Below are 13,186 nucleotides of genomic sequence, written 5' to 3' on the forward strand. Positions count from 1 at the left end.
ACCAAATCTATAATTTAAAAAAAAAAAACTACTAAGGCTGTTGGAGAAAAAAATGATTTGAATAGTAAATATATCAATGCATTTTCCCTTTATCATTTCTCTTCTGTGAAGTATATAGTCAATACATTTTAAAATAAAACTATTCTATAAATTTTAAATATTTTTAGAAATGCCAATTGTATATTTTCTGAATCCTCACCCACATGAGGATAACATATCCTTCCAGTGTTTATCCATGAAAAACTTCTTAGATGAAAAATAAATTCTTTGGTCACATAATATGACATACACATACACACACACAAGGGCATTTAGATTCTATTGAGCATGTTCATGAGTGGTTTAATTGTTTTGTTTCAGAAATTGCATCCATCACAATTATTAAACTTATGATGAAAAGTTTAGGAATACCTGTAAATTGTACGAAATTATTTTGAGGGACAGATTAGCAACAGCTCAAAGACTAATGTTCTTTTAATTGGACATATTTGATCTTTTTCCTTAATGTTTCTTAGACATCTGAGAATTAGTCCTCTGTCATTTACTAATCAGATTGTTAAACTACTGAGCTTAGTTTCATGTGCAGCCTTTCTATAGTTCTCTGTCTTCTTATGGGTACTTTTCCTCTTTTTTCACTTGTTTAGTCATTTGTGCATTTATTCATTCAATAAGTACTCACTGTGCATCTACAGAGAACTTTTTTTTTTGGCTTTGAGGTCTCATTAATGCTGAGACAGAAGAAAAAAGTTAATTACACAAATTGAGAATGGAGGAGGGAAATGAATCACAAATAAAGAGATAATTTCAAGTAGCAAATTGTTTTGCAGAAAATAAACCAGAGTAAAGGGGACAGATGCTGACAGGCTACAAATAAGCTGAGGACTGTGGACTCTCCATGTCTCTGTCTTCTGTCTCTTTGCCTTATTTGGCTCTCTCCTCTCTCTTTCCACTACTCGTATGGGCTGCTTCTTTTTATGTCCTTATTGGTAAACTAAAAAATATAGTGTTGAAGATGTTTGCTTGGATGAATATGTAAAAGAATGAGAAACTACGACAGAGGAAAATGTGACAATACATCTATGTGTAGTTTTAGACACTAGATTTGTCTAACAGATATTGCAATAAAATTATAAAAATCCTTATTCCCTTAAAAACAAAAAAGCTGATGACTCTCTAAAGTTATTCATATCAATTACTGATATCTTTACGCTGTCATGTGTTAAAGAATCCAGACTTCATAAATATAAACTCCTAAAATGCAAAAATTTATTTCCCACTTGAGATGTAAACTTAAAAATAAGCTGTCAATTATATGTAATGTAAGATGCTTAATGTTGCTTTTTTCTTGATATAGCTTTAACTGGAAATTCAGTTGAAGTTTTCATGCTTTATGCTAAACATTATATTTCCTGCTAACTTTGAGTAATAGCATTATATTTTAACATGATGAATATACAAATTTTCAAATATCAAGTTACAAAGTATTTAAAGGAGCTAAAACATAAAAAAACAAAATACCAGGTTTAGAGAAATCCCCTCATGGTGATTTAAATGATTAAAACACTGTTAGTACTCCTTTTAATATCTTGTTTATTCTAATATCTCAAAAATTACAGAACAGACCCAGAATCTGTCAAAGGTAATTGGGCTGAGACATACATAGGAGGAGTACAGATGGAAGAGTAACAAAATACCAACGACCAACAAAGCTGTCAGCAATAATTAGGAAATGTGACCCGTGAAACAACTGAAAAAGTGCAGTTTGGCTTTGGGTATTCACTGGTTCCAGAGCAACTAATTATTAATACTACCCTTTGACTCACTGATTTCTGACTTTCTTTCCATAAAATGATGCCGCATTCCTTACTTCTTTGGATTCTGCTAGCACCCCAAGAACTCTTATTTGTTACCCATTTCTTTTACAGGGTCATGCTAAATCACATTCCTAAGGCTAATTATACAGGTGGACCCATAATGCAAATTCAGGAGAATCCTTTTGAATGATGACATCTTGCAGTAACTACTAGTTAACAGCTACACCCAGGGGGACCTGGAGAATCAGGACTCTGAAAGAACTGTCAGAATCTGTGGGCACTAACAGTTAAAATATGCTGTTGAAAGATGAGCTGAGGCCCCTGCTCCCTGTGCCCCCATCGGAGGCAGCCTTGTAGCCTCCATTCTGCCCTGTCACCACATGCCAGGGAATTACACAGAAACAGGTGGTCTGACCCATTCCCATCTCATATTTGTTTTCACTTATAATCTTTCTTGTGTATTACTGAACAAAGCTTGTATAATTTACTATATTGAAATTGAAAATCCCTTCAACAGAAGTGCAGCAATGATAAACATTCAATATCCTTAACCCAATCCATTCTTAATAACATCATAAGGAATGGGCTTTTTGAGAATTGGAGGATATGAATAGACTTTAATCTCAGTACAGCATTAAGTTGGGCTTCAGCATCACTACTTTTGGTAGGGCAACTTAAGATGAGGGGGGTCCCACGAGGGATCAACATCTGGTATAGGAAACCTCCCATTTTGTTCTCAGTTGTCAACCTGCTCAACACCTGTCCACGTCCACACATTCGAGGGCTAACTATGAGATTTTAGAGACCACAGCATTCATGTTTGTATGTTATAGTACTTCTGTAGGGATCATAGTAACAGCTGGCAGCTTAGCAACTGCCACCATCTAATTTCAGTACAGATTAAGGTTTTAGAAATACTGAACTGGAAATGTTCTTGGCAGAGGCCAAAGGTGCTGTAAGAGATATTAAAAAAAAAAAAAAATCTCAGAGCTTAATTTAATCAAATTAAAATGATTAAAATGAACATATATTCAAGAGCTTGCTAGATTTGAGGGGAATGAATATTTATCATTAAATGTCTTGGCCAAATGGCATAAAAAAAGACTTAGCAATCCTTACCCAAATTAAATAAAGGTATTTTTTTTAAAAAAACAATGTTTAGATGATTTGCATTTATTTTATTTAATACATATTTAGTCAGTTTCTACTCATATGCCAGACAGTACTCTTACAGACTAAAAGAAAGATAAGGTCCTTATATTCATGGAAGATATACTGAAGAAAGGATAAAGAGATTTTTTTAAAAAGTATAACTAAAAAGACAATTCTAATAGGAGATAAATGTTCTGGAAAATATAATACAGGTCAGTGTGACAGGGAAGGAATTGGAAGGTATTTTATGTAAAACATAGGCTATATCCATGTATAATGTACCATAATGAATCCAGCTTATATACATAACTATAATGCACTAATTGAAATAATAATAATAATAATAACAATAACAATAACACCACCACCAACAACAACAACAAAAAAAAAAAACAGGGACATCAGTGGAGTAGAGCAAGCAGATCTAGTGGAGGCAGGAAGGGAGAGAAAATGAAATGTACTTGGGAATGAGGAATGAGATTGATCAAATTATGTGCATGTTAGGCAAATACTTTCTCAACAGGACCTCTAAAGCTCAGGAAATAATGCCAAGAATTAATAAATGAGACAGCATCAAATTAAAAGCTTCTGTACAACAAAGGAAAAAATTGGGAATATGAAGAAAGAATCCACAGAATGGGAGAAAATCTTTGCTTCTGACAGAAGATTAATATGCAGAATATAGAAAGAGATCAAAAACACCCCCAAATCAAATAACCCAATTAATAAATGGGCAAATGAATCCAGCAGACACTTCTCAAAAGAATGCAACAAATAGATAAAAAATGCTCAACATCATTAATAATTAGGGAAATGCAAGTCAAAATGGTACTGAGACTTTGTCTCATACCAGTCAAATGATAACCATCAAGAATATAAATAATAATGAATGCTGGAGAAGATGTGGAGAAAAAGGAACACTTTCATACTGTTGGTGAGACTTTAAATTAGCATCACTGCTATGAAAATCAGTATAGAGTTTCCTCAAAAGACTAGGCATAGAACCACTGTATGACACAACTATAACACTTCTCAGTATTTACTCTGAAGAATTAAAGGCATCTCACTACAGGGATACATGCATACCCATGTTTACAGGAGCACAATTTATAAGATCCAAACTGTGGAAACAGCCTAGGTGTTCATCAGTGGATGAACAGAAAAATAAAATTATGGCATTTGCAGGAAAATGGATGGAACTAGAGGCCATCATGTTAAGTGATATAAGTCAAACTCAGAAGGTTAAGGGTCCTATATTTTCTCTCATATGTGGAAGCTAGTTAGGAAAAAGGGGGGAAAAAGGTGGGGTGGATCTCCTAAAAATCAAAGAAAGATCAGCATAGCCAAAGGACAAAAGGGTGGGAGGGATGGGGGAGGGGAAATGATGGGGTGTGTTACTGGCGAAATTATATTGCTATATTTTGTGCATGTGTGAATATGTAACAATAAATCCCATTAATATGTACAACTATAATACACCAATAAAATGTGGGAAATAATTATGTGCATGTATGAATATGGCATAATGAATCACATTATTAGGTGTAATTATAATCTATCACTAGATAAAATAAATTGGGTGAATGGAAAAGGCACATTTGAAAAGTTAACATTTGAACTGATATCTGAATGGGTAGGCAGGATGAGCCAGTCATGGGGAAAAGTCAGTATAAATTTCTAAAGAGAAGCTTAGGGAGAGTCAAACAATCTGGGTGGAAAGTAGGGGACATAACTCAAAGGCTTGTTTGCATAGAAATGACACAAACCCCACATTATATATGTATTTGCTATACCTCTGGAGGGCAGGAGGGTAACTTGAAGATGTTCAACTCCTATCTTTGACACTGCAATTAATCTGGGGAAAGAACTAGAAGTCGAAATGCTGCTCACTGACATGGAAGCTTGGGGCCAGAATATAGTGTTTTAAGGTTATGGTTATGGGTTATTATAAGTGCATATGGGAAGTCACTGGGAAGACTTAGGCTGTCAATTGCCATAATTTGAGTAATGATTCAAAGAGATTATTCTGGCAACATCAAAAAGAGATTGTAACCAACCTAGATGCCCTTCAATAGACGAATGGATAAAAAAAAATGTGGCATTTATACACAATGGAGTATTACTCTGCATTAAAAAATGACAAAATCATAGAATTTGGAGGGAAATGGATGGCATTAGAGCAGATTATGCTAAGTGAAGCTAGCCAATCCCTTAAAAAACAAATGCCAAATGTCTTCTTTGATATAAGGAGAGTAACAAGAACAGAGTAGGGACGAGGAGCATGAGAAGACAATTAACATTAAACAGGGATGAGAGGTGGGAGGGAAAGGGAGAGAGAAGGGAAATTGCATGTAAATGGAAGGAGACCCTCAGGGGTATACAAAATTACATACAAGAGGAAGTGAGGGGAAAGGGGGAAAAATAAAAGGGGAGAAATGAATTACAGTAGAGGGGGTAGAGAGAGAAGAGGGGAGGGGAGGGGGGGGAGGGGGGATAGTAGAGGATAGAAAAGGCAGCAGAATACAACAGACACTAGTATGGCAATATGTAAATCAATGGATGTGTAACTGATGTGATTCTGCAATCTGTATACGGGGTAAAAATGGGAGTTCATATCCCACTTGAATCAAAGTGTGAAATATGATATATCAAGAACTATGTAATGTTTTGAACAACCAACAATAAAAATTAATTAAAAAAATAAATAAATAAATAAAAGAGATTGTAAGGAGAGTAGTAGAAGAGGAAGCAGAGAGAAAAGCTAAGAAGCCACTTGTAGGGTCCATGTGAAGATGATGGCAGTTTCAGCTAATGGTGGCAGAGAAGATGAAGATGAATAGGAACACTATTTTGGCTATAGAATAAATTATATTTTTGGATTGATATGAGGGTAAGAAAAAGAGAGGGATCAAAGATGACATGTAGGTTTTAGTTTAAGTATGGTCAAGTATAAATCAGCTATATGTTTCATACCAGGAGACAGGCATACTCCATGTGGAAACTGTAATAAAGATGTCTATGCATATGAATGCATGCATATTCAAAATGGCACACATACATACTCACACAGCATTTTAAAATGGAGTCTTGTAAAACAATTTTCAAAAATCAGTAAGTCCAGAAATATTGAATTCAGACTTCACAATATTGTACAATTTTCACTCACAAGTGCTCTCCTTTTTCATGTGGATGTGAGATATACAAACAAGAGAGATCAGACACTGTCCTGGGAGCTAATCATGAAAATATCAATGAACAATTTTTAAGATACACAGAGAATATGTAAAAGAGAGAGAGAGAGAGAGAGAGAGAGAGAGAGAGAGAGAGAGAGAGAGAGAGAGAAACTGTCATATTGCTATCACTGCATGGTCCATATGAGATGGTCCTTCACCATTTCTAGCCCTTTTCTCATTCTACCTTGCCTGACCCCTTCTACAGTTTTTACTTTTGAGATAGGAAAATGCCCATTTACTGTTTTAGAATAATTTTAAGAGTAAGTGTAAGTGTATTGTTTGTTGATATCCCAGGGTCAGTCACATAAATTAATATGACCATCATCATCATCATGGTTTTTTTTTCCTAGGGAAAACCCAATTATTACAAAGCAAAAGTTATCTTAAAAATGAAACCTAAATTTAAAAGTTATTCTCTTCTGACATTTTGTTCCAAATTAACCCCACAACCAAGATAATTTTCAATTTTCTTTTCTATATAAGATACACATTTTGAAAGATAAAGGAACATACAATGTAACAAAATTACTAATAAAAATGACTTAACTGAAAAAAAAATAGCAGCCAAAGTTTTGGTCAATATTCAAATATTCATGAGTCATCAAAATATTTATAATCTGCCTTAAAGTATCTGTGCCCTCTGACTTAGTGATTTCTTTACTATAGGAGTACTTCCACATATATACAAAGATTAATATATAGGAATTGTACATATAATGATGATAGCACTGTGGACAAAAAAGAGAAATAAATGTCTAAAGAAGGGCAATTATTACAAAATTATATAAATCTATATTATAAAATATAATCATTCACTTGATGTTCACTTAAAATAACAAGGTGGATTTTTATATGTTGACATGGCAACTTCACTCCAATATGTTTTTAAAGGGGAGCAAAGCAATTCACAGAGCAGAAGTACATGGAATGATTCTGTTACGAATATCTGTGTGTTTGCATCTATGTGCGCGCGCGCACACACACACCACACACACACACACACACAGTTGCGCACACACAATACAAGTGTCGAAGGCCACACTATTAACCATGGTTAATTAGTTACTTTTGAGAATGAGAAAGGGATAAGATGGCAGTGCTAGGGTGCTGATGGACTTTCCATTTTCTACCTGTATGATTCAGTTTTATCCTACACTAAGCATGTCCAATTTAAAGCACACAGCTAGACAGCTATCATCCTATGACTTTCTCCATCTGACAGCAGTTCATTTGCTCACTTCACATTATCTTACTGCCAGAAACAAGCATCAGCTGATGTCCTAGACTAAACCTAGACCACATAACTAAACTTCACCATCTGTACTTAGTAGCAGTATTTTCAAATATGTGAGAGGCAGCTCCTGCAGCTGATGCCCAGGTGTATTGACTCTTTTAGAAATCAATAGTCTGGGGCAACCACTTCTTTATGTTTAAAGTACTTTTTGACGGCATCTTCTTAACAGTGATTCTCATATGTGTGCAGCATGTACTGATCACTCAGTGGCATGGTTGACTGTTTACATCCTGTGCCAATTCAGCTGATATGTAATTAACATTATGTCTTGAGAGCCTGCTGTTGTTTGCAGCAACTTCAAGTCCTTATTCTGACACATCAACAACAAGCAGTGAACACTTGATACAGGGCCAAGACAACATCGATGTTGCCTTCAGTTTCCAGTGATGTCACACAGAAAGTGGCCTTCACAAACACAGGGCTGTTTCCACCAGCACTCCTGATTCTTTACTGTAGGAATGCTGTTTTGCACCTCACAATACTAATGATCCACAGTGATTATTATATATATTTGTTTGTCATCAGATCAGTTGTAGTTGTGTATATTAATTTAATTGTGGCTGTATGGCAGAAGAAATAAGACTCTTCAGTCTCATAGAACTGAATTTACTTGAATCCTATACTAAACTAACCTGGGTAAATGACGTAATCCCTCTGCATACTGGTTTTCTTTACTGTACAATGTGGGTAATTATAATGCCAAATCAACCCTTGGATTTATTCTGAGAGGTAAATAAGATAATCATTAAAAGTGCTTTAAATAAGTACCTGCCACAAAGTAATTGTCTACTAAATATCAGATTTAATGTAGCAATTATGTTCATATGTAAGTGTTTCAGGAATTTTTAAATTGATTATAGAATTTGCAATATGGGGCATATGGTTATTTGAATAAGTGTTAACAGAATATAGAAGAAACAAAATTCCACTTGGTTAAATATTAGAGTTTTAAAGCTGTTAAATGTTTTATTATAATGAACTACTATATAGTATAGTATCATAAGTATTTTATAGTAAAGATATTTTTCTAAATATAAAAGCATTGGACAAGAATAAGAAAAATGAATAAAAACATATAAATTTAATTTTAATACGATTTCAAGTATATATGTCAAAATTGCTTTCTTTCAGTTTGGCTTGAATCAAAATTTACCTTTGTTTTAAAAAAATGCAGCCTCTTAGAAAACTTCAGAATCCACTTATTTATTTTATCAGGGTCAGAATCTAAACAGGAACTCCAACTCATCTTACTAAGAAGCTAAACAAACACCCAAATTAATGAGTAATCTATTTTCCCATTTTCTTGACTCTGATTTAAATCGACATTTTTGCTTCGGATTTTACTGTTTATTTGAAAGCCTTTCATAAGTCTTTTCAGCTCAGTGGCTCCTCGAGTGTTCACTTTGAACAATGACTTTGCAGCTGGCCAAACCTGACTCTCAATCAATTTTTATGAGCACAAATTCTTGGGCTGATGGCTAGGTCTCCAGCTACATCACTCATGTAACACACACTCACGAGTGGTGATGAGATTCGCATTATCACCAGAGCACCATTCTGCCCATGGCAGCAGCAGACACAGCAGGGGGATACTGTCCTCCCTACGAAAAACGACTCCTTCACCTTTCAATAATGCTGCCTGCAGGTACCCACCGACAAGCTGTGTGCAGATAGAATGAGAGCTGTCTTTAAAAATACTCATAGAAACTACCCAGTTCCTCTCAATGGGTCATTCTCACTGAATCTCCATACATATCCATCTTGATTTTGAAGCGAGTGCATTCAATTTGTCTTCCCATTACATTTGGAATTGAAAGGAAGATTCAATTGTTTAAAACTTCCAAGAGTTCTCAGACAACTGGCATGTATATTTTAATACATTCAGGAATGGGATTCTATGAGTGAGTGTGTATATATGTACATATGTGCACGTTCCTACATGGTATTTAAATATGACTTCAATTTTAAGATGTTACTACAGGTAGAATAAATCCATATGCATTATGGTTTGGGGGATATATTCCCTTACATTTTAATTCTGAAGCATACACATTAACCATCTACTTTGATTTACACAAGATTTGCTTTTTAAAATGTAAAATATATACTTTAGCTATTGGGAGGACTTTTTATCTCCACAGGTAATCTTCTCCAAATACCTACCAATTAACAATCTCAAAGTATTACGATTCCTTCTTTCATTTCTAAACTGTCTAATGGGTGATAATCAAAATGTTTATGTGTATAACTTTTGATTCCTGTGATCACATGCAAGAAAATAAGAGAAGGGGAAAAATATGATCTCCCCTGCCCCAAACTTTCTCTGGTCAAAAGCAGGAGGAGATCATTTGACATCCTAAAACTGGTCTACAAAAGACTAATTTTTACATTAGAACAATCAGTACATTAGAAACTCTTTGAGCCTACAGTTTTTAAACCAGATCTCTAGACTAACAAGTGTTCTCCGCTCATTGATTAAAGCAAATGAGCCATTGGACATTTTGGTTACTGGGTCACAGTCTCACTTCTTTCCTACATATTTCTACCAGTTAAACTCTATGCTTATTAAGAGGTAGCTTGGTTTGCTCCCAAACTGTTTATGCCAGTAACACTAATGAAATTTTGGAATTAAATAAAATTCTACATGAATGCATAGAATATAACTGAAGAAGATTCATGCTTTTCAAAAACTCAAAAAAGACCTATAACTGGGACAAACTTGTTGAATTTGATGTAGGTGAAACATTTTTGAGATAGGAATAAAATTAAAATCTCCAGAAAGATTTACACTCAAATTGCTTTGTAAATATATTTAAATTATTGTGCCAATGTAAAGTAACGAAACCAGAAAGATCACCCAGAACTCTAAACAGGGAACCCTTGAGCTCTATAACCACAGATTAACTCTGTGTAATCTTTTATTAGATTAGTTCTAACCACATTTTAATTGGGAATAAAATGGGTCATGTGGCTGCCATATAGATAAATCTACTTTTGACTGAATTTTTAAAACTTTCAAGAAGAAATCATGGCATAATGGGACATTAATAGAGGTGATTTTATTCAACAACTGATGCATGGTGGTATTCTGGAAGATAGAAAATGTTAATTTTCCTTCCTTGGCATTTTACCATGTCAAGCTTGCCTCATGTGTTGTGGGAATAGTTGAGATTTTAGACTGTTCTAAGAATTCCAAGAGTGATTCTCTTTTCAGATATTTCCTTTGAAAATGACATCACATGAATTTATCATGAAATCAAATGACTTTTACTTGGAAAGTTATGATTTAATCTAAATTTAATTTAATATGTATGTTCTATGAGCAAAGGTTATCCATGATTTTAAAAAGCTAGCCAAACTACCTATACCAACAATCTTTAGTGAAATGAGTGGCATTGTTTGGTGAGTTTGTCAACATTCAGAATCTAGTCATCAATAATTAGCAGTCAACTTGATTTCAAAACATATTCATGTGGATTAGTAATATATATGGCATAGTTGCACAAAAATGAGTGATTTCATGAATTATTATTTATCTGTAAAATATCAGCTGTTTTCAAGGGATGTTCTGGGAATCCTACAGATCCTAAGATCCTTTCAGAGGGTCTGTAAGGTTAAAATGATTTAAAGGCAAGAAGTTTCTTGCCTTTTTCATATTTATTTGCTCACAAGTATACAGTAATGCTTTCCAGAGACCACGCTCTATCCAATATTGCAACAAATTGCATGCAGACAGAAACTGATATGAGAATATAGCTGCATTCTCTGATGCCAGACAACAGAGAGATGTGCAAACGCACCAAATAATGTCACTCATTTCACTAAATCGCTTGGCCTGGGAAATAGTTCTTTCATTTAAGAATATAATTTAAGTTAGCATATAATGAATTTACTACTTTTATTTTTAAAGGAATTGAGTATTTCTTAAGCTTTTTTGAATACAGCAAATAGTGATAGATATAACTCACATAAATAAGTTTTAGAACCATGTCTTAGATTGATTATGTAACAGGAGGAAAAAAAAAAAAAAAGACTAACCTGAACAAGGACAAAGTAACGTTTTTTCCATCTTTTCCAAACCTTCTGTCCAAGGGCATACAGATATCTGGTATGAAAAACAAACAAGAAAAAGAACATTTCACATGAATAATGTTGTGGTTTCTTGTAATCACATTTCTTTCATAGGTGTTTATGGTTGAGAGCAGCCAGCTAAAGGCTGTTTTCATTTGGAATCTGAGACAACACGCAGATACTGTGTTACAAAATGACTGAGCTTGTTCTAGGTTCTTGAAAGGAAATTGATTTATGTGGCTTATCAATTTGTCAATCCTTACCACAAATTGAGCGAAGTAGGAGTTAGAAAGGATAATCAAAGAACCAGTTGGAATTTTATTCTTGCACATACTTCTTAGGAGAGACAAAGACTGCAAACTGAGGACATGGTACTAAAAGCTTCAGGTCTCAAATGACTAGACCTGGATAGTGCAGCCAGGGAAGGAGCTAGCTATAGAGTCAAGAACCCAGGGTGAAAGGTCACTGTCTAGCTGGGTGACCCCGAGATGTGCCTATACTGATGTGTTTCCATTTCTTCATGTATCAAACCACAGGCCTGGATCTGTTGATTTCCAACATTTGCCAGTTCCATCATTTTAGGATTTCCCTGACTTAATGGAAGTATCTCATTTCACTTTTAAAAAAAAAAAATATGAAATTCAGATTATAATAAAGATGATGTTGTATAGTTTAGTATCATTTCACCCATGGCTTTTAACTGTCAGCTGTTATGTAATGATTAATGTGGTCAATCATTTGAGACTAAATTTTGGTTCTGAATGAATATATATATAGATATGCTGAGGTATCCAGGAAGGTAAAAGAAGAGATTAAAATGTAATCCAGGTTGAGCTCATCAAGGAAAGGACTATTTTAAAATTGTGTCATAAAACCACATACACATCCCTCCTACAAAAGCAAAAATAAGACTTAATTTTAAAATTAAAGTAATATGGTAAAAAAAAAAAAAAAAAAGAGTATCATGGGGCTGGGGTATAGCTCAGTGGGGGAGCACTTGCTGAGCATGCCTGAGATGCTGGATTACATCCCATGGGCCAAAACTAAAACAAAACAACAAACACTGTGGCTAATACAGTTTATTTAGGGGCTTAAAGTCTTCAGACCACCTCTCACAATTTTCATGGCTGAAATTTTAGCTTCTTATTTAAATAATCATCTTTTGCCATAAACCAAGCATACTTTTTGTCCCCTTTAAATAGAGTAAAATGGAGTGGAACACTGGCTAATGTGTGGTGAAATGAATAGACACTCTAACTTGCTACCAGTGGGGAGGGTAACATATGACTGTTTTCCTGTAGCATAGCACCACAATAAGAAGAACAGTCTTACTGTTTTAGTTTTTGATAAAATTAATAACATAGTGAATATCTCATTATATAATATCTAAAAAGAACAGAATGCAATACTATACCATCCTTAGTGATCTGAAATTTTTAAGAAATATAGATGCAAAATGAATATTACAAAAATACTTATAACAGTATCTGTGAGTAACATAATTATGGTAGATTTAAGTTTGCTGTATTTTCTAACTTATCAGAATCAGGGAAAAAAATAGAGTTACTAAAAATCAAAACAAAAACAATTGGGTTGTTGCATTGCAAACAACATCTAAATTG

The 13,186-nt window shown here is 34.2% G+C and overlaps 1 protein-coding gene across 2 annotated transcripts in view; it reads right to left on the bottom strand.

The window, feature by feature from the left end:
- Positions 1-13,186, bottom strand: part of Cadps2 (calcium dependent secretion activator 2) — a 501,039-nt gene that overhangs the window by 171,592 nt on the left and 316,261 nt on the right. For both annotated transcript variants that reach the window (XM_076861895.2, XM_076861904.2), the window contains exon 9: positions 11,532-11,598. In XM_076861895.2, the coding sequence (XP_076718010.2) occupies positions 11,532-11,598 (67 nt within the window). The remainder of the gene's footprint in view (positions 1-11,531; positions 11,599-13,186) is intronic.

The sequence above is a fragment of the Callospermophilus lateralis genome, chromosome 1 (assembly GCF_048772815.1).
Source record: "Callospermophilus lateralis isolate mCalLat2 chromosome 1, mCalLat2.hap1, whole genome shotgun sequence".
Lineage (NCBI taxonomy): Eukaryota > Metazoa > Chordata > Mammalia > Rodentia > Sciuridae > Callospermophilus > Callospermophilus lateralis.